The 23383-nt window shown below is 35.8% G+C and overlaps 1 protein-coding gene across 5 annotated transcripts in view; it reads left to right on the forward strand.

Moving 5' to 3' along the window:
* Nucleotides 1-23180, forward strand: part of LOC149790563 (uncharacterized) — a 253953-nt gene extending 230773 nt beyond the window's left edge. For 4 of the 5 annotated variants that reach the window (XM_089972628.1, XM_089972631.1, XM_089972629.1 and 1 more), the window contains 6 exons: nt 1464-1708; nt 7802-7933; nt 16089-16280; nt 17466-17621; nt 18222-18845; nt 19274-23180. In XM_089972628.1, the coding sequence (XP_089828754.1) occupies nt 1464-1708; nt 7802-7933; nt 16089-16280; nt 17466-17621; nt 18222-18845; nt 19274-19522 (1598 nt within the window). In that variant the 3' untranslated portion in view covers nt 19523-23180. The remainder of the gene's footprint in view (nt 1-1463; nt 1709-7801; nt 7934-16088; nt 16281-17465; nt 17622-18221; nt 18846-19273) is intronic. The other variant, XM_089972632.1, reaches the window with a different exon arrangement.
* Nucleotides 23181-23383: the final 203 nt, after the last annotated feature.

Consider the following 23383-nt stretch of genomic DNA (forward strand, 5'->3'; position numbering starts at 1 on the left):
TAGATGTAGATACTACAAGATGTACCCAGTATACTTGATTAATATGCTACAAGATGTACTCTGTATACTTGATTGATATGCTTTCAGATGTACACTTGATTTATATGTACAAGATATACATGGCATACTTGTTTCATATTCTCTATGTACATTGTATACTTGAGTCATATAATACTACATGTACATTGTATACTTGTACATTGCATACTCGATTCATATAATGATGTGTGCATTATATACTTGATTCATATGATACTGAGCACATTGTATATTTGATTCATATGATACTTTGTGCATTGTGTACATGATTCATATGATGCTGTGTACATTGTATACTTGATTCATATGATGTTACATGTACATTGTATAATTGATTCATATGATGCCACATGTACATCGTATACTAGATTCATATGAAGCTGTGTACATTGTAATTTTTTGTATACTTGATTTATATGATGCTGTGTGCATTATATTCTTGGTTCATATGATGCTACATGTACATTGTATACTTGATTCATATGATACTTTGTGCATTGTATACTTGTTTCATATGATGCTGAATGTATATTGTATGCTTGATTCATATGATGTTATATGTACAATGTATACTTGATTCATATGATGCTGTCTACATTTTATCCTAAGTCATACTTCATTCCTCAGTTCATCAGGTAAAACAGATATCATAATGTTGCTGTTTTCAACTAGTCTATGTAACTGAGTTACATAGTTGTACAAGTACATCTATTTGTTGCTGTTTTCAACTAGTCCATGTAACTGAGTTACATAGTTATGCAAGTACATCTATTTGTTGCTGTTTTCAACTAGTCCATGTAACTGAGTTAACATAGTTGTACAAGTACATCTATATGTTGCTGTTTTCAACTAGTCCAGGTAACCGAGGTACATAGTTGTACAAGTACATCTATATGTTGCTGTTTTCAACTAGTCCATGTAACTGAGTTACATAGTTGTACAAGTACATCTGTATGTTGCTGTTTTCAACTAGTCCGTGTAACCGAGCTTCATACATCAGACTCGTTAAGTTTTCTTTAAATTGTTTTCCCTTGGATAAGTTTTGTAGTAAGTTTGAGAATGTCAGTATATTGGAATGTCCACTTGTTGATTATGTTTAACCCTTAGTGTTCTGGCTGTTGTCATCATCATCAGTGGCATCATTTTGTCCAAAAAGTGAAACATTTATGTTTAGGCTAGTTTCTTTGACACATTTTCATGTACAGTAATTAGGTCCGAATTAGGAATTATTATTGCAAAGCATTACTGTCTATCCAACATAAAAACACCTGTATGATTCAGTATGGCGAAGTCACCTTTCATGTTTCCTGACAGCTTCGGTTAATAGTATTTGTACTGTTATTCTCTTTAGATTTTTGTTTTTCAGTTTGAATGAAATATTCAATCTTGTTCAAATGATAATATTTATAAATGACTAACAACAGGTTATTCTGGTGGTGCAGATGCAGGAATTGTTGGCAGTGGTGGCGGTGGTGGCATGAGCAGCTCATATACGTATGATAGGAATTACATGACATCTACATCTTCAGCTAGCGGTGGTGGTGGTGGGTTGGATATACCAGATTACGATCTGCCAGTCAGCGGTGGAGGAACATTGTCTTCCAACTTCAAGAGCAGTGCCAGCAAAGCTTATTCCACATCAACACTGGCATCAAATTACAACTATCAGGTAGGATTTTGCAATTTCTTTATTTGCTTGTGATTTGTTGTGTACTGTGTAAAGTGCTGACTTGTAGCCAGTGTCTGAGAAATTGGTAATATTCTGTGATGTTTTTTCTTAAAAATTCACCATGACCCAATTATTTTGAAAGTTATATGTTTCAGGCTTCTAGATCTTTAACTGTCAATATATTTCTTTACATTTTACTGGGTTTTCCTTGACATTTTAATTGTAAAGATATAACTTGAACGTGTCTTCTCCAGTGTACACATTTAAAAAAGTATTGACTATTCTGGAGACCCAGTATCATGACTATTCTGTGACTCGAGGCACAGAAACATGACTACCAGTATTATGTGACTGGGAACACAGTATAATGACCATTCTGTGACTGGTAACACAATATCATGATCATTATGTGACAGGTGTTACATTACTATTACTATTCTAAGATTGGGGACAAGTTCCATGACTATTATGTGATGGGCGACACAGTGTCCTGACTGTCATGTGACTGGTGACAGTATCATGGATGTTATATGACTGGTGACACTGTATCATGACTATTATGTGAATGGGGACATAGAACCATGATTATTATGTGACTGGGGACACATTATCATGATTATTGTTGGACTGGTTACTCATTACCATGATTATTATGTGACTGGCAACATAGTATCATGACCTATGTGACTGCAGATGCAGTATCATGACTATTATATGACTGGGGATTCATTACCATGACTATTCTGTGACTTTGGACATAGTGCCATGACTAGTATGTGACTGGGGACATAGTATCATGATTACTGTCTGACTGCAGATGCATTATTGTGACTATTATGTTACTAGGGACACTGATCATGTCTATTCTGTGACTGGGGTCACATTGCTATGACTATTATATGACTTGGCATACAGTATCATGACTATTATATGACTGGGGACACATTATCATGTCTATTATGCAAATTGGGGCTCAGTACCATGACAATTATGTGACTTCAGATGCGGTATCATAACTATTATGTGACTGGTGACACAGTGCCATGGTTATTATGTGACTTGTCATAGAGTTTCATGACAATTGTGTATCTTGATATGCATGGGAACACAGTTATTATGTAACTGGGAAACAGTTATTTAACTGGGAACACAGTATCATAACATATGTAACTGGGAATACAGTATCATGACTATTAAGTGACTGAGGACACAGTGCCATCACTATTTTTTGTCTTGGGATAGAGTGTCATGATTATTATGTACTTAGAGCAAATGGAATCCACATCAAATAAAGAAAATGTGATACTTTGGGCAAATGGAATCCACATCAAATAAAGAAAATGTGATACTTTTGGCAAATGTAATCCATATGAAATAAAGAAAATATTACACTTTGGGCAAATGGAATCTACATCAAATAAAGAGAAATCCACTTTTTTCTCAGATAATGGTTCACAATCACTATAGCTTTAAGCTTTTTATTCAGGAAGCAATTTGTTTATATAAAGAATGTCTGTTGTATTTGTTGAATAACACCTATGCTTAATATACTTAGAATGAACTCATGATAACATTATGTTGGTGTTTGGGAGGACTATACTAAGGCCTTAATCAGTCCTATAGAGCTTCAATTACATAACTGTGTAAACATCTATTGCTTATATCACTCCAACAAGTAGTGCAAGCATTCATGACAAGAAGAGGTATATATATATATATATATATATATAGAGAGAGAGAGAGAGAGAGAGAGAGAGAGAGATTTATCATCTACATATTTCTTTATGTTGCTGTGCTATACAGTGTGATGTATCTTTTTCTAACTTGATTTTAAATTGTTTTTATGTTGGTTTCTTTAGTTGGCTAGATGTATAGATTTTCTATTCACATCTAAATATTTTAGATGGATCAGATACTATGGTTTCATTATTTTGTTGTGGGTGTCCGTTATTTTAGTTTGGTATTAAAATACACTTTTTGGGTAATTAATTTCATGGAATACACTTATTGGGTACTTAATTTCATGGAATACACTTTTTGGGTACTTAATTTTATGGAATACACTTATTGGGTACTTAATTTCATGGAATACACTTTTTGGGTAGTTAATTTCATGGAATACACTTATTGGGTACTTAATTACATGGAATACTTAATTTCATGGAATACACTTATTGGGTACTTAATTTCATGGAATACACTATTGGGTAATTAATTTCATGGAATACACTTATTGGGTACTTAATTTCATGGAATACACTTATTGGGTACTTAATTTCATGGAATACACTTATTGGGTACTTAATTTCATGGAATACATTTATTGGGTACTTAATTTCATGGAATATGCTTATTGGGTACTTAATTTCATGGAATACACTTACTGGGTACTTAATTTCATGGAATACACTTATTGGGTACTTAATTTCATGAAATACACTTATTGGGTACTTAATTTCATGGAATACACTATTGGGTACTTTATTTCATGGAATACACTTATTGGGTACTTAATTTCATGGAATACACTTATTGGGTACTTAATTTCATGGAATACACTTATTGGGTACTTAATTTCATGGAATACACTTATTGGGTACTTAATTTCATGGAATACACTTTTTGGGTACTTAATTTCATGGAATACACTTATTGGGTACTTAATTTCATGGAATACACTTTCTGGGTACTTAATTTCATGGAATACACTTTTTAGGTACTTAATTTCATGCAATACACTTTTTGGGTACTTAATTTCATGGATCACCTCTTTCAAACATTGCATAATATGAGCTGTCTCAAATTAATACACAACAAAATAAAATATGCCAGCAAGAAAGGGTTTTTACTTGAATGCTTAAAACAGTACTAATATCGTTATAAGCACAATCCAAGCACCCGTCAGGATCAGTACCAAATAATGTTTTCTGAGTGTGCGGAATTGATAGGAGTCTACACAGGCAAGAACACTTTTCAAGTAGTTGTTACTGCACATGCATCATCAGTGCATTCAACTATCCTGGCATTAATACAGTGAGTGATTTTGATTTTTAATGTAGCTTTAAAAGTGTTTCAGTCGTATTGCTACAATGTCTGCAGTGTGGCAGTTTATAGTGATGTTTAACACTGGGGCATCATGCCACAGACATGTAGCATCAAATCCCACCAAGTCACATTATCCTGACACCAGGCTGACCAGACAAAACACTAACCTCTTAATGCTTGGTGCCTAGTGAGGCAGCTGTTAGTACCATTTTTATAAGTCTTTGGTATGACTCAGCCTGGCATTAATACAGTATCTTGACATTCATAGAGGATCCTGAAACAATGTGGTATATTGACATTAGTACAGGATCCTGGCATTATGACAGTATCCTGACATTCATAGAGGATCCTGAAACAATGTGGTATGTTGACATTAGTACAGGATCCTGGCATTAGGACGGTATCCTGACATTCATAGAGGATCCAGAAACAGTGTGGTATATTGACGTTAGTACAGGATTCTGGCATTAATACAGTATTCTGGTATTAATACAGTATCCTGTCATTAATACAATATCCTGGCATTAATATAATATCCTGGCATTAATACAGGATCCTGGCATTGATACAGGATCCTTGCATTAATACAATATCCTGGCATTAATACAGGACCCTGGCATTAATACAGGATCCTGGCATTAGTTTAAGAGTGGTGAAAGTCAGGTCATATTGATAATGTCAGTTTATCCTATGATTGGAACTAATCGTTACTGAACACTATCTTTGTGGCTGTGGACTGGAACAATATAAAGTGCTTTGTAATTCTTTTATAATTATTTTTAAAGCATTAAAATAGAACAAATGCCTGTAAAGCACAGTAATCCAGGGGATTGTTTGTGAGATTTAGCTTTTTAATGTAGCTTTTAACAATTTCCTGGTCATATCTCTATGATGTCTGCAATGTGGCAGTTTATAGTGATGTTTAACACTGGGGCATCATGCTGCAGACATGTAGCATCATGTCCACCCAGTCACATTATCCTGAAACCAGGCTGACAAGTACTAATGCTAACTTCTTAATGCTGAGTGCCAAGCGAGGCATCTGATAGTACCATTTTTAGTCTTTGGTATGACTCAGCAGGGGTTCAGACCAGTGACTTCCCATGTCCAAACTCGGATACTCTAACCACTTAGACCACCAGAGCGGTTATCAAGGTGAATGAACAAAAACATAGACTTTTTTATCACTAGGAGCCTAGCACTATGGAATGGGGGTGGGGTGCATGTACTTTTTTTAAACACATAGGGCTTATTGTTTGTTGTTGTACAGAGCAACCAAAAAATCCATTGATACCCCATGAAAGCTAGTACCCGATGAAAATTGGTACTGCATGATAATTGGTACCACATGATAATTGATATCACATGAAAAGTGGTACTCCATGAAAACTGATACCACATGAAAATTGGTACTCCATGAAAATTGATACTGTATGAAAAATTGTACCCCACAGAAAATAGTGGAACCACAGCAGCAGCTATAATTTATGTCATAATCAAGAGACCAAAGAGAGACAGATATAATTTATGTCATAATTGGTGACCAAAGAGAGACAGATATAATTTATGTTATAATCAGTTACCAAAGAGAGACAGATTTAATTTATGTCATAATCAGTGACCAAAGAGAGACAGATATAATTTATGTCATAATCAGTGACCAAAGAGAGACAGATATACTTTATGTCATAATCAAAAGACCAAAGAGACACAGATATAATTTATGTCATAATCAAGAGACCAAAGAGAGACAGATATAATTTATGTCATAATCAAGAGACCAAAGAGAGACAGATATAATTTATGTCATAATCAAGAGACCAAAGAGAAACAGATATAATTTATGTCATAATCAGTGACAAAAGAGAGACAGATCCTTATGTTGACAAATATGGTGACTTATAATTTTCTTTATTTTAAAAAATAAATTCAGAGTTGTCTAAATTTCTATTGAAATAGAACATCAAGAAATACACTAGTCCGTATTGGGCCATGCATATTAAATGCCTGCTTACAGAATATAACAATGCATTCATATTTAAGTTTTCTGAAGTGAAAGTTTCTTTGATGTTCCTCTCTTGCAGTGTTTCACCTAGCCTCAAGATTATTTTATACCTGTTTATTTTTCTTTTGTTGCACTCTATCCCATTTTGAAATGCACGATGTTGTGTTGTGGTGCATGGAGTGGATTAGGCATCAATGATGCTTCTTGTCCCTTTTTCATGGTGGCTTTCTGTTTTCAAAACCCATATGTTTTCCCACATCATGGTCACCATTTGACAATGTTCTTTAGAAGCTAACTAAATTGACCTTATTTAAATTGGTTTGAACAAACACAGTTAAAAAGACCTAATTTGAAATGGTATTAACAATCACATTGGATTGACCGTAGATGAATTGGCATGAACAATCACAGTTAAATTGACCATATCTGAACTGGTTGGAACAATTGCAATTAAATACACCTTATTTGAATTGGTATTTAAAACACTGCAGTCAAACTTGCCTGTTTTGGGATTACCAAACAGACTGCTGTTAGCAGGGTTTACCAAACAGACTGCTGCCAGCAGGGATTAGCCAGCAGGGATTACCAAGTTAATGCAAATATCACTTTCGACAAGGATTCTCAAGCCATTGAAAAGTGACACTTTATCTCTTTCTTCATTCAAGTTTGTTTGATTTATAGGCAGGATTACAATGTGAGCACATTTTGTTCAAAATGACATCTCCATCCAGTTAACTTCAAATGATACCACCTGTCAAGGAGAACCACATGCAGGCAAGCCTGTTGTTCATAACATGGGGCAAAATGATCTTTTGAAATCAAACTACCGTCTAACCATTTTTGTACTATCTTGGGTTTTAATTGCAAAGGTTTAGTGTGTGTACATTTTTTCATTAGAACTAAATATTTACACACATTAACACTGTCAAGAACAAAAGTTTTTTTAGAAAACTTAAAGAGATATCGAAATACAACAAAAGGTCAAATCAGTGCATACTTGAGTTTTAGAGTTTGTCATTTTACTCCCCATTACAACTCATCAGGTGAATCAGAAGACTGAACCTGTAAGGAGGCCATTAGCCCTTAGCACTCATCAAGATGGAAGTCATGGTGTTTCCAACACCACTTACAATACTTCACTCAGCTCCACGCACAGTTCTACCCTTAATTACCAGGTAAGGTATCAGCTCCACGCACAGTTCTACCCTTCATTGCCAGGTAAGGTACCATCACCACGCACAGTTCGACCCTTAATTACCAGATAAGGTACCATCTCCACACACAGTTCTACCCTTAATTACCAGGTAACGTACCATCTCCATGGACAGTTCTGCCCTTAATTACCAGGTAAGGTACCATGTCATGAAATCACACAGAGCATTTTGATATTGCAGTATATCTATATAGGCATATGATGTACATATTCAACCAATCCTTTTGTATCAATGTTTTGAAAGGAAGCAAGAAACTTGGCTCGTCAATCCACTCATATTCAATGCATCAGACGTCTCTGCCAATTTAACAACTCAGGGATTCTGAGTGACTGTGCACCTTTTCTTTAAAAAAATAAGTTATTGCATTAATTCTCACCTCACTGCATGTTTTGAAATTTATTGCTGTAAATTTCGATTTTCACATTATAAATCCAGATCCTTTACTTTGGGTCATGTTTCCTTATTTTATATTTCTTTATTGAATCCTGAATTCATATATTAAAAATTCCTCCAGATGTTCTCCCGATTATTTTATATCTCCTCTCCATATCACTTGCATTTTCTTATATGTACATATGATGCATGTTTCTATTTTCATGAGATTTAAAGCAATTTGCACTGACATAGTTCTATGTTACCTGCATTGTTATCAAAAATTTTATTGAATAGATCTAGAAATAAAGTGAAAACTATGAAATAAGAGCGATATAAGACATTGCAATGTTATGAAATTTCAAATAGTATTGGCAGTGGATAGAAGTAGGTTACAACATCAGTCAGTCTGGTTATACATTTGCATTTGTGAGCTGTATTCTTATCATATTCTGCATACTTAAGTCTATGTAAGCAGCTTTTAGTATCATCTGATCATACTGCCTTATTTATATGTATACATTCTAACTTTATATTTAAATGCTTTCTTCTGCACGCTTGCCTTCTTGTGCCATGCATGCAGTTTATCCAATAATGCATCAGTGAAGTGTATCTTATAGCCCTCATTTACATTCTGTTTCTTGTTGTTGTTTTGTTGTTGTTGTTGTTGCTTTTTATTTTGAATGGACAATATATAGGGTGATACATTGTGTATTCAAACAAAAACAAGCAAGTATGTATGTATGTATGTATGTATGTATGTATGTATGTATGTATGTATATGTATGTATGTATGCATGCATGCATGCATGTCTGTGTGTGTGTGTGTTTGTATGTATGTATGTATGTATGTATGTATGTATGTATTTATGTATGTATGTATGTATACATGTAGGTGTGTTCACATTTGTATCCCTCTGCCATCTTCTGCAGAAGAGCTTATAGTATCATCCATGTGACTCAATCACATGATGTCAAGTGCTGACCATCACAAATTTTGCTTTCTGCATACAAAAAACATGTGAAGTACTGCTGAACCATATTTGGGGTGGAACTTGATATTAAGTAGATTCAGGTCAAATTTGATTTTCACCTTCTCTTTACAGTTAGACATAGGCTCCCAAATGACACATTAAAGTCCCCATTTGACATAGTTAGGCCCACAAATGACACATTGAAGTCCCCATTTGACATAGTTAGGCCCACAAATGACACATTGAAGTCCCCATTTGACATAGTTAGGCCCACAAATGACACATTGAAGTCCCCATTTGACATAGTTAGATCCCCGTTTGACATTCAAGTTTACTTTGCTTCCAGCATTCCATTTGTGCTCAATGGCTTTTGAAGAGCTACATCGACTAAAATGAAACATGGCAGGTCAAGTGAATTTTGTTTTCCATATGTTGCTGCTAAATTTGACAGGCACAAACCATGTTACTGCTAAATTTGACAGTCACAGACCGTGTTACTGCTAAATTTGACAGGCACAAACCATGTTACTGCTAAATTTGACAGTCACAAACCGTGTTACTGCTAAATTTGACAGTCACAAACCATGTTACTGCTAAATTTGACAGTCACAACCATGTTACTGCTAAATTTGACAGGCACAAACCGTGTTACTGCTAAATTTGACAGGCACAAACCATGTTTGTCAAAGCAGAATGCCAATGCATTATGAATATCCTTTACACTAAATTTCTTTTTGAAAGACTTCCTGAATTGAAACCAAATTTAATACAGTGTGTTAGACTTGAAAGACCTACAGCATGCTTGATTGGCACCTCCTTTTGTAAACTCTTGATAGATTATAGCCCTGTTTGATTTAAGAAAATGATGTTACATCTTGTATGAGGGTGTTTTCAATTACACCATCTTTTCAGGGGATTCATTTGTTCTGAACATGTTTATTTGTCTTAGTCATGTAGTAAAACCTCATTTTCAATAAATTCAAAGATGCATTTATTTGTATGGGTACCATGATGTGTTTTCAATAAATTCAAAGGTACCATCATACATTTCTCCTTCATATACGTTCCCCAATCACATTAACGTTAGAAGCCTGACTATATCCTAAATCCAGCCCTCCCAAAGATGCAAATTTAGAGTTTGCTGTCAATAGTATATAGACAAAGGGAAATAACTCTTGCCCATTACCACATACAGGTGGTGTTAGTTTTAAGCTTTTGCCTGTGAACTGTCAACATTGTTCATGTTGCCTCCCAAAATCCATCAATAATTGGTGCTACTTTTCATCTCATCCATTGAAGATTTTGTTATTTTTGGATGTATTAAAAATTATTCTATAGGTGGTATACATTATGTTTTGAATTTTGACCATAATTATGTGAATTGTACACCTCTGCAGACTTAGTTCATGCGTTCTCTGACAACATGGCAAAGCACATCTGCATTGTGATAGAATGTGTTGAAGTTCAGCGAGTACATTCAATTTATTTGTCACTCCTAGTATAGCATGTGTTTCTGACAGTCATAACACAGTTAACTATGCTTTTTTATTCTTTTCATACATTACTGTTTCAGAATTAACTGCAACAACTGTGTAAGCTAAATGCAAGAGAAATCTCATGGCTCTTGTCTTACATGTACAAAGTATGCATCGTCGGCAACATTGCAACATGTGCACCAGTTGGTTAAAGAATACACGATCAGCAGTTCTAAGGAAAACTGCAAGAAAAGGAGTGGAAAATAGAAGTACCAAGAATATTGATGTGTTTTTGAACATCTGAAAATTAAGGGACCAAGGGTATTGATGTTTTGAAGATTCACCATGTATTGAGTCTTTACCCAGTCTAGTGGTTGACATTGTTACCTCTGGGGAAATGGAGGGAAGCTGCAACGTATCCTCCACTGCCTGCACCACCTCTGGAGTTGGAAGTGCGACATTTGGTACAACAAGCAAGGACAGAGTTGATTAATTCTGGCAAATATCTCCCTGTCCTTTTGCCTTCCTCTGTTTTAGTTGAGGAATTATATATTTTGGGGAGATTTGACCTAGTTCTAGGCAGCTGAGGTGGTGTAAGTCCCCTCCCCATGACTGAGCATGTTCTTCTGGGTACATGGTGTTTATTAATGACATCAGTAAGCCCTGCAATCTAGCCGCACCTCAGTTTTAATGCTGTCTTGGCTGCCAACCATACTGTCCAGCCATCCAGTTCTCAATCTGTTCTGATCAGTGATGGCTTCCATTGCATATCAACCTATGCCTTCAAAGGTTTAGACATGGAATGTTAACATTACAATGGATTCTATTGATAGATCCATCTGATTGCCTTAAATTACCTTTACTCCAGTGGAATGGCTGTCTACACTGCTGTCCATACACCAAACATCTATTCTGATGGTAATTTCAACAAACCGTCCACATTGTTTTGATGACTACATAATGCGGATATGGCTAGCAATTTACTCACAGCTTACCCTTTTGGATGGTACCATGACAGCCTTATAAATGATAGACATGCCTCGTCAATCCATCTTGGAATTTGTTATATGGACATTGATCTTGATTCTGACCAGGATGACCTGCTCACTGAATTTTGATGATAGTCCATGCTCCAATCTCACCATAGAATGTACTGAGTATAGTTTTAAGGCATCATTAGAGGAATTTGTGGGGTGTTACAGAATGTCTGCTACCACTGACAACCTCTTCTACGCTAACATACAGGGCAAGGCTAGCAGTTGGGAAAAATCAAGGAAATTGCAAAGAGTCTATTGGCCAAGATCACTGACCCAGGCCAGTCCAGAGCCCCTAATTATTGTGAGGGTAAACACCATTCTTGCCAATCTGGTTGTCATATGACCTATTCTGACCCCTTCTTCACAGATCTAATTTTAGACAAGGACTATGTTGTGGTCATTCTGACTTCTGCTTCCATACAGTGGATAAAGACATTCTGCACACCACTTAAAAGCTTGTTTGCAATATAGTAGCTACGTCTTTGCTGTTGGACATGGCATATGTGGCAGTTTCTTCATGCTTGAAGACAAGGCCAGCAATGCATATCTCACCCTGATCTGGCACACTTGCATATCAGTTTTGCCTGTCACCCCTACTGGTGTATAGGCCACCCACAAAATATCACCAGAGACTTCTGTCCTGTGCCGTCCCCTCGAGCTGACTGCAGGTGTGACCCAGCTTAGTGATGTCTGCCTCATGGTCATGTCGCCAGTTGTTTCTTGATAGGAGTTGGCCCCTACTCTACTCGCCTTGCTAATTCCACCTCAATGCCTGTCTGGTAATGTTGGTTTGTAGCTTATGTAGGGTGTGTCCTATCCAACCCCACCTTCTCTTCTTGATCTTCTCCTCTATAAAAAGCTGGGAGGTTCTCTGCCACAGGTTGGCTTTGCTGATGGTGTCTGACCAGTGGACATGTGCATATGGATCAACTTTACTGTTCTGTGGTAAGATAGAGGAATTGTGGAGACAGGTAGCCCAAGAACTGCCCCTCTCTCTCTCTCTGCACAATCACATTATACATCATCTCTGATTCATCCTTAATGACGTGACAACCACAGACAAGGGGATATGGGATCATATGCTGCACAAACCAAAAGTCAACTACAATCGTAATCCTACATATGACGACAGTATACGAAGATAGTCTGCTAATGAGTTTTGGAGACAGTTGAATAAATGGGTTAGGAAACACAGTTTCTCTGTCTCCATGATGCCACTCTTTCGCCAATGTCCCTGACCAGCCACAGATATACTTTAGGTGCATTTTCTTCAAGCCTTTTTTGGTTACAATGACTGATGGCATTCAAGATGAAGATGCCATGATCAGTCCTTTCCATTGTCATCTTCATATATTTCCAAAGCAAAATGGAGCAGAAATCTGCGTGTTTCTGAAACTCTTCGAATTGTTTGATACACCAGTAGATCTTTTCCTGATTGGTTGCCTCTACAGGCACCTTTCGCAATGACATTGCTATCCCAAGGGACTCTCTCTTTCATGCCACTCGATTACAGGATCAGTGTAACGAGTGAAACAATATCAATCCTGGACCGGTGGCGCAACCAAGGCTGGCTCATGACAGGAATACCTCTCGAACAGCCACACCCAGATGTGACCATTTGTACAGACACTAGCATATGTGGTTGAGGACCCCATCTGTTACCTGACTTAGGTACTGTCATTGACCAGTGGGTTCTGGAGGATATAGGTCTCCACATCAATCTCTTTGAGATGAAAGCTGTCATCATTGTCTTTCATTTTTGGAGTGATCATCTTCAGAACAAGATAATGCTCATCAACTCTGTGGTGATGTACCTCCTCAAACAGGGTGGTACCAAATCACTTTAGCTGTACATTCTGATCTTGGCATTCTGCCTTTGGTGCATAGAACACAATACAGACATCCCGATCAGACATACTCTTGGGAGACTCTGTGTCTTGTCCGATTCTCTTTCAAGGAGGGAACCTATTCTTGTTACAGAATGGTCCCTCCATATGCCTGTCTTTCATCAGATTTGTCAGCTGTGGGGGCATCTGATGATTGATCTTTTTTACAACCAGGTAGATTTACAAATGGTTTAGTTTCCTTTATCAAGTACCAGATCCCGAGGTTTTATCCATCAATGCTTTTTCTGCTCTTGGGAAGGGTATATGTATGTTTTTGTACACCTCTCCAACAATCTTAGTTCTTAACAAGTATTAAGAAATAATTAAGAGGCCTGAAGTGTGAGATGAGTGTGATTTTCGCCTCTCCACTGGGACAAATCCTTTATCGACATTGCCTAATTTTCTCAAACAGCATCGGACCCTCTTGTTCCATACTTGTACAGACTTTCATGCTAAAGACTTGTATGGAGAGCCTTGCCGCATAAATGATTCAACTCTTCAGCCATGAACAGAATTGCTCGAACTAGAAGGCCTTCCACTTGTGTTTTTCTAGGGACTAGTGTAAAGCAAAGCATTTTCACTTTGAGTGCCTCTGTTCCACAAGTAGCTAATTTTTCCTTTGCATGTAAAACATGCAAAAAAGTTGGCTCCTGTTACTGTGAAGGGCATATCCTGTCCTTGTGGTCAGGAGGATCTTGGTCATAACAAAGACTTATTTGACTTGTTCCTCAACTTTGACTTCATGTGCCTAAGTCACACATGTTGTTTACCAATTCGGAATCTTTCCTGGATTTTGAATTGGCCGAACTAAAGTAAATGATAGACTTTAGCCCAGACCTTGCTGAAACTTGTTTCACTGTCAACCCAGTCTACCTTTTGATCATACATCATGGCAGCCCATATGACACAACCTGGTTTTGTCGCAAGGAATTGGTTGCAGTCAGTGAGCATTCAAATAGTCATCATACATCCTCTCTCCTGTATTGACACATCCCAAGAGGCTTTCAGACAGGACCAGGTATGTTTTCTTATATTTTGTTTGTGGATCTATTAAACGCCTCTTTCTGCCAGTTAAACCTGGGAAAGGGGACACAGTGCCTCTAAGCCTTCATGGTTGAAGTGAATAATATGCATGTCATACTGTGACAGATATCTAGAATAGAGCCATCTCATTTTAAATTCTGCTCATGAGATAAGAGTAATCTCCATGAGCCTTACCTTGACTGTCATATCTCTATCATAAATATCATTGAGGGCATCAGCTGACATGCACAATCACCCTGGTATATCTACAAGACTTGGTTCCACAGTGATAAACTTTGGATCTAGTAAACCAGCCACAGCTACACAGGCAGCTATCAGAAAAATTTGATATTAGCACAACCTCTGGACAGGCTTCCTATGTAGCTTTTATTGGATTTGTCCAGACTTCTTTGTGGTAAAAAGATCTTAATTTTTCATTTCACAGACTTAAAAGCAAGGCCTCAAATTGTGCTGCTGTCTTGATATTAATATGATCTGGGAATGTATTTGAAGGAGAAAGCAAAGTATGTTTCTCCTAGAATACTTACCCAATCATATTACTTTAACACCCTCCCATCCTTCCCACAATGGAAGCATCCTGTTACATGATGTTAGGCTCAGCTTTGGGAGGTATTGGGCCAGAATTATTACATTTCATCTACAGAATATAGACAGAAAAGTCAAATTTTGGCTTTTAGGAGGGCTGGATTAAGTAACTGGTCAGACTTGTATTCCTAATGTTAATGTGTCAGGTAAGTATTCTAGGACAAAGATAATTAACTGAAAAATTTGCTTTTCAATAAATTCAAAGATATGGGGTACCATCATGCATTTTCAATCATTTCAAGGATACATGTATTTTTATGGGGGAATCATCTAATATTTTAATAAATTGAAATAGATCTGTATTTTGATGGGCTACTATCTTGCATTTTCAGTATAATTCAAGATACCTTATTTTTTATATAAATCTCCAATGATCACATTGTCTTTTTCATTAAAGTGATAAATATACATAAATCTCCAATTAACACATTGTCTTTTACATTTAAAGCAATGAGCCTACCTAACTCTCCAATGATCACACTGTTACATTAAAACAATGAACCTATCCAACAATTTAAATAATCTGTTCTGACTCGGATGTTGTAAACAGTATTATTTATTATGCTCAGTCTTGTAAACAATATTATGTATTATGCTTGATATTGTAAGCGGTATTATTTATTATGTTTTATGTTCTAAACTGTATTATCTATTATGATCAATGCAGTAATTTTGTTGGATCAATTTTTTGCATTTGTATTGAAGAAGAAATAATAAGTTTCTTTTTTTATTACAATTTACAGGTACAGTCTCTCAAGACTGTGACAGTAAATCGCCAAGGCCAATACATGATGTCAGGTGGGTCCATGGGAGGAACTGTGACACCTGGGGCTGCGGGTGATGAGGTTAGGGTAGATTGTTGTTTGATGACAAGTGATGGTGATAACGTAGTCACAGGATCAAGTCTGGGACCACCACAAGTCTGGAATATGCAGGTATGTATCTCCAGTCGACCTCGTATGAGAGTTTAACTGCATGCTGAAGAATTCTTGAGCAAATTCAAATTGCATACCTCTGAGACAAATTGAACATCTTCAGATAAATAGTTGCTGAATGTGCATTTCCAGTAATCATATTTAGCCTCATCTACAAGATCAGCCATTTGCTAAATTGTTGTAATTATCATACTTAGTGTCATCGACAAGAAAAGCAATTTGCTACATTTGTTGTAATTATCATACTTAGTGTCATCTACAAGAAAAGCAATTTGCTACATTTGTTGTAATATCATACTCAGTGTCATCTACAAGAGCAGCAATTTGCTACATTTTGTTGTAATATCATACTTAGTGTCATCTACAAGATCAGCAATTTGCTACAATTGTTGCAATATCATACTTAATGTCATCTACAAGATCAGCAATTTGCTACAATTGTTGCAATATCATACTTAATGTCATCTACAAGATCAGCAATTTGCTACAGTTGTTTTATCATATCTAATATTATCTACAAGATAGCAATTTGCTACAATTGTTGTTTTAGTATAACATTTCAGTCATTCTCTTTCTGTCTGTCCAGTAGATAAAGTTTTGCATGCAGATCAATTGTCAAGCACTGCTGTTTATTTATTGCATGAAATACATTTCTAATTCATGTTAGTTTTGGATAATGGATAATGATAATTATTTCCTTGTATAAAATTAAAAGACATGGTCAAGAAAGGATACTCCTTAACAATGGGGGTTGATTGCTTTCCCCATAAATAGATTTTGCAGATGTTTATTCACACCCAGGTATTATATAACCTTTGATAATATCCATAGAATCATATATTTTGAAGTTACAGTGTTTTAGAAATGTATGAATTGCATTCATAGAGTTTGGACAATATATATATATGATTAATTAATATGTATTTAACCATTACTTATGTGAGAAATCCTGCCAGAAGCTTCTCGTGGGTTGGTGATTCTTCAGGGTTTTCCTGGGTTCTTCCTCCACCATTTATACTGGCCGCTATGTATAGCCTATCTTGTGCTGAAAAATAACAACGACATTACTTCTGACACAGTTCTAATTTCAACATTTGTGTAGGTTGCATTTTCTGTGCTACTCAGAGATAAGCATTGCAACAAGAAGTAAGATATAAGTAAGATATATTTCATATTTTCTTACAGTCAGGTGAGCTTATGCGCATTATGAAGGGCGATACAATTGGTTCCACCCATCTTCACCTGGTCTGCGGAGATAGGTTGTTGGTTGGTTCTGTGCATGCTGATCTGGAAATCAATGAGTATTCTGGCAGAAAAGGAGTCTTCAACCATACACTTCAGGTAGGTTATCCTTAAATCCTTTCTTATCCAGGTACTCCTAAATGGGGCTTTTGGAAGTCTTTCAGTGGGAGTGACTTAATATCTTTGTATTGGTTGCAAGTATCATAGAAATGAGATGGAAAAGGTCAGTTCAAGGTCATTCTGATCCAGATATTAAGCCTTCTATTGTCAGTAGATCTTTTGGATAGAAAATTTGGTAACAATGATGTCTCTTTGTGCCATTACCGTGACAAAGCTTCGAGAAGCGGATTCAGGTATGCAATGTTTCTGGTATGGATAAAATCTCCAAGAAATATTGATTATCAATAATAGTATAAGACAGCACCACCATTGTGAAACTAAGCAGCCACAACCTTGCAAATGTAATATGTAATTAAGGTAATATGTAATTACAGTGTGCTATAAAATTATGTTTTATACAGACACTTGCTGGAAGAGACATGATATAAATTTGTATAGTCAACAAGAACGATAATCATTGGTAAGTACATCTTTTCAGTATTTGTTCCAAATGAAACATGAGGAATTTATAATAAATCCGTTTGATATAGGCTTGTAATCAAAGTTTTTTATTTCATTTACTGTTACATTTTTTCACAGATCTGGGACTTCGTGACAGGCAAGCCACTTGAGATGGCAGAAGGAGAATATTGCTCAGCCCTCTTTGTCATGAGTGACAATGACAAAATCTTGTTTGGACGAACTGATAAATTTGGTGATGCCACAAGTATTATAGCCTGGGACCTGATGGGCAACCAACCAATAAAAGAAATGCGATATGATGCTCCAGTTGGTAACAATGATTACATCAGCTTCTTGAGGCTGTCAAAAAATGATAGATATGTTGTTGCTGGTTTTACGAATTCCTTTGATAATTTTGCAGAATTTTTGGTATTCGACATGACACTTACCAGCTACAACATTTTGGAGCCAGGTCATCTACGTTTGGATGCTAACCCGGAGTGTACAGCTATCATGAACAATGATGAAGCCGTGACAGGGCTGAGAAATGGCGACTTGGTCATATGGAATCTCAGAACTGGCACAGCGAGTCGTCAGCTTCTTGCATCATCTGGAGCCCATGCCCATACAAGAGAAGTGAAGGCCGTCACTCTGTCTGATGATGGGAGATACCTGGTATCAGGATCAGCTGATGGCACATTGAAAGTATGGGATATGGCCACGGAAAGGCCTCTTCATACACTCTCAGGCCACTCTGATGAGGTAAAGAATGCTAATTGTCACACACCTTGGTTGGATGGAAAATCTTAAGTCTGATTAGCAATCCCAATAATAAGGAAGCATCCATGACCACTTCCATAATTATTTATTCCCAGAAATATATTATAAAATAGGTCATGCTCCAAGATTTTGTCCATATCAAAATAAAACAATTCTGGTTGTTTAGATTTTTCATGAAATAACTTTTTTAAAGATAATTTAAAAATTGATTGAAAAGTTCATTTGATTAATTATAAATAGCAATAGTTACAATTTGTATATGCAAATATAAATATTGAATATATGGCATATAATATTTTTGAACCATGATGAATCTTGTAGTTCAAAGTATTTTGCTAGCATGTCAAACATTCTAACCATGTACTACAAATGAAAGAAATTAAAATTAATTTTTAAAAAATTCTAAACAGGTTTGGTGTGCCTCAATCTCTCCAGACAACGAGATAATAGTTTCAGGTTCCAATGATGGGACAATTCGTCTGTGGAGGATGAAGAACGGATCTGAGATGTGCGTCTTCAACACTGGGGTTGACATCTTCCAGGTGACCATGAGTCATGACAAAGGGACTATTGTTGCTCTGGGAGACAAATATGGTGCAAGGAAACTCATCATGCTTCAAGTTGTACGCACAAAAATCCGACGCCAGATAGTTTCTTGATGAGTGACATATTTTTAACAAAGGGGATTTCAGGCTGGACAGAAAGTTTTATAAAATGGACCTTTGAGAAGAATTTCTTGCCTATCAATTTATAGAAGCAGTGGTATTGAAACATTCATAATTTTAATTGTGAAACATTCATAATTTTAATTGTGAAACATTTCAGTTTAGGGATGTAGGACAGGATATTGTTAAACTTGACAGAGGCAGGAGCTAACGTTTTTCATTTTTGAAAGTGCTTTCCATAAGCAGCTACTTGTTGTACTTAAAAAATGTAATGCGATACATATTGAAAAATATAACGCTGCATAATATTGTTTAGCTAAAGGAGCTTAAATCATATATTAAATCTACTCAAAGTTTCAGCATATCATGCTAATGCTGTAAATCATGTGCCACAGAATAAAAAGATAAAATCCCGTAATGAACACGTGAACTCTCATGGTAATTGGCTGCTCTCAAATGTAGACTCTGACATTATGTGCATGATATAAGCTGGCATATGTTTTACACTGTCAGATAAGGGATCCTTAACTGTCCACACATCAATTCAATATCAACAAATTCACCCAAGTGTCAGTTCTTGAGACATGACATAACTGATAATCCTTTCACTGATACTGTGATATAATATAAATAATATAATGGAGAATATCCTTTATACAAGTGTTAATAAAGAACTGTTATGACATAATTTTCACGAAGATATTCCCATTTTGCACTATTTTTAAAAATGAATTTGACTTGCTATTCAGTAATTGAATGTCATTGGTACTTAGTGTGCTTCAGAAACCATATGGTTTAATCCAGTTGCTTACTTAACCTAATATGCCATTGCTATACATTTCAACCTGGTACTGCTTTGTAAAATATATCGACTTTAAAATAATGAGATAACATCACTGAGTCATTTTCATTCTCTTTTCAAGTTAGCACAGACAGTTGTAACAATTTCTGTTGATAGTTGTCACCTGTATATACCGTATATACTTACTTGTAAGATGAGCACAACTGCAAACTGTATGGACCCAGATCTGCCCTCACATAATGTGCTGGCAGATATAGATCTGTGCATTTTGTTAGGAGTAATCAGTAGAGCAAACAACATAGACCTTGTTATGCATGTGCATTATGCTAAAGCAGATCAGGATCGTTGTTGTTTTCAGTTTGACGCGACCTATAAAAGAGAACATATGGTAGTATACATCATATTTAATCCATAGCCGTTTCATACATCTCTATACATATTGTTACAAATGCATGTCCAAGTGAACAAGAATTTATCATTATCGAATGTGTGTACAATTGATTTATAGTTTATTCCCAAATGCTTGTTCAACACCAAACTTCTCTAAATTGCTTCCAGTTTATTTTTTAATGAAACAGATTTTACAAAAAGGCAAATCAAATCAGAAGTTGGACAGGATGGTCTTCTAAGGATAGACATTGACAAAAAGGAATATTTGGCAGTTTCATATATGGATGCCAATGGTTTTCTTTTTTTTTAGCTGTAACTATATCGATAGTTTGGACAATTTTTATACATAGGATTAGCTTTATGTTGTATGCTAACATTTCTCAGATTATTAAGTGCAATGCATTTTATCTTGCTTCACCATTTTGCCAAGCTTTATAAATCACTACTTTTTTTGTACCGAGATTACATTGCATTGATACTGTAAATTTGTGGTTGTATGTTTGTTGTTGTACTATATATTTGTAACATGGAGTCTGCTTTTGTACATGGTCACTTAAGCTCAATACTTATTTTATTAAGAAGATCTATTATGACTTCTGATCAAAGGGCATTCAGAATGCCTGTCTATTCTGGTTTAATGATTTATTCTGTTTTGAATGAAATAGAAATTCACTATTGGTATTTTAGAAACTTATGTATACTTACAATGAACACTTATTTAAGGTATGCATACACTTATGTAAACAAGAAACATGGTCACCTGCAGGAATATTTTGTAGTGGTGGGTAGGGGGTAAGCAAGAATCAAAGGGACAACCCCAGAAAGACACTAAGATCAAGTGGGGAGCAATCTCCCCCAGTCTGATTTGGATGCTTTAATATTTTGGGAGTTTGTTTAAATCTTAGTGCAGGCTTTCAGGTATATTATGCAAAATGGATTTTTTTTAAATAACCAGGTCAGGGAAAACGAGGTGGAAACCACTTGACCCACTCCACCCCATAGATACTCGTGGGCATAGTTGCACCTTAAAAATCCCGTTAACAAGCTAGACTAATTTCAAAATACAGCATTAACCCGTTTGTGGTGTTAACTGCTTGCAGATAATGCCCTAATAGGCATTTCTCTCATTTCCACTTGGCAGTATTGGACATCCATTATATGTTATTAAGTACCGGTATGGTGTACATTGGAACAATAAGAGAACAGAATTGACATACTAAACCAGCAAATACTAATAGGTAATGATGTAATACTGGATACAGACTTCTTGCAGTAAAAATGGTTATTACATGATAATGTTCAATTCATTTAAATAGAAAAACTTTGCTGTACTGGGTGTCTGCAGGAAGTTTTCCAGAGGGGGTGGAGTAAGGTGGGAGTCAAAATGAAGGTGATATATTTATATATACTCTACAAAAGATCAGGGCAGGGACAACCGTTTCCCTATGCCCCCACTCCTACCCCTGTGGACATCGATGTTTGCTTTATGTATTAATATGGAATAGTAACAGACATTCATTTTAATGTAATGGTCATCCATTTTAATGTAATGGTCATCAATTTTGATGTAATGGTCATCCATTTTAATGTAATGGTCATCAATTTTAATGTAATGGTCATCAATTTTAATGTAATGGTCATCAATTTTGATGTATGTGTGAATTGCTAACATCATAACATCAATTATTGGCTTTAACATCACATTTTAAGACATTATTGGCTGCCTGACATGAAAGACATGGGAGGTAAGTGCTTTTCCAATGACACAAAGAGGCATTTGACCCATTCTGACCTTGGCAGGTATTGAACACTCGGCTGTTGAATATTAGGCGATGAATATATTTTTTCACTTTAATATCTAGTACGCTTACCTGTGTTAAGATGTGGAATTTAGATAATGACGTTGACTGTTTTTTGACAACACAACCATGCCTTGTGTAATTTTACAACAAATAACAAACATCATTAAAACGTGTTAACTATATTTAGATTAACTTTGAAGAAAAAAATATCTCTTTATGTTTATCTATGAATTTCAAAAGCACTTGACATACAAATATTTTTGAAAAGTGTATGTCAGATCATTTTTTAAATTTTAATTTATGAAAATGTCAGTTGGTTTCTTCTAATAAGTTTTAGTTTATGTAGACATCAGTTGATTTCATTTAATAAATTTTAAACCATTCACTCGTCAGAATTTTCAATTAAAATTGATGACTATCCAGGACCATACCAGATTCATGCAAATATAAGGACAGACTTTGTACATAAATTGTTGAACATAGACTATTCTATTGCAAAATAAAATGTGCCGAAGTGAATTTTGTATGATTGTTATAAGTCATTATTGCATGTACATGTAAATCTGTATGCTATTTATTTTGTGTATTTGCCTTCCTGCAAGCGGTGTAATGAATATTGACATTTAAATTTATTATTAAAGAAATCCTAATTATTCCACACTTGTCTTCTTTTCAGTTTTGTTCCATCCACTATAGATAGGGTTTACTTTAGTGTTTCATTGATGACTTGAACATAAAGGAACAGTTTGTTTTTTTTGGACAAAAGTTATATAATATTACTTTTATGTTACTTGTTTACCTCTCTGGTGGCCTAGTTGATAGAGCATCCACCCTGGATGCAGAAGGTCTTGGATTCGAACC

This window comes from Sinohyriopsis cumingii, chromosome 10, assembly GCF_028554795.1.
Source record: "Sinohyriopsis cumingii isolate HCF-2022 chromosome 10, ASM2855479v2, whole genome shotgun sequence".
NCBI lineage: Eukaryota > Metazoa > Mollusca > Bivalvia > Unionida > Unionidae > Sinohyriopsis > Sinohyriopsis cumingii.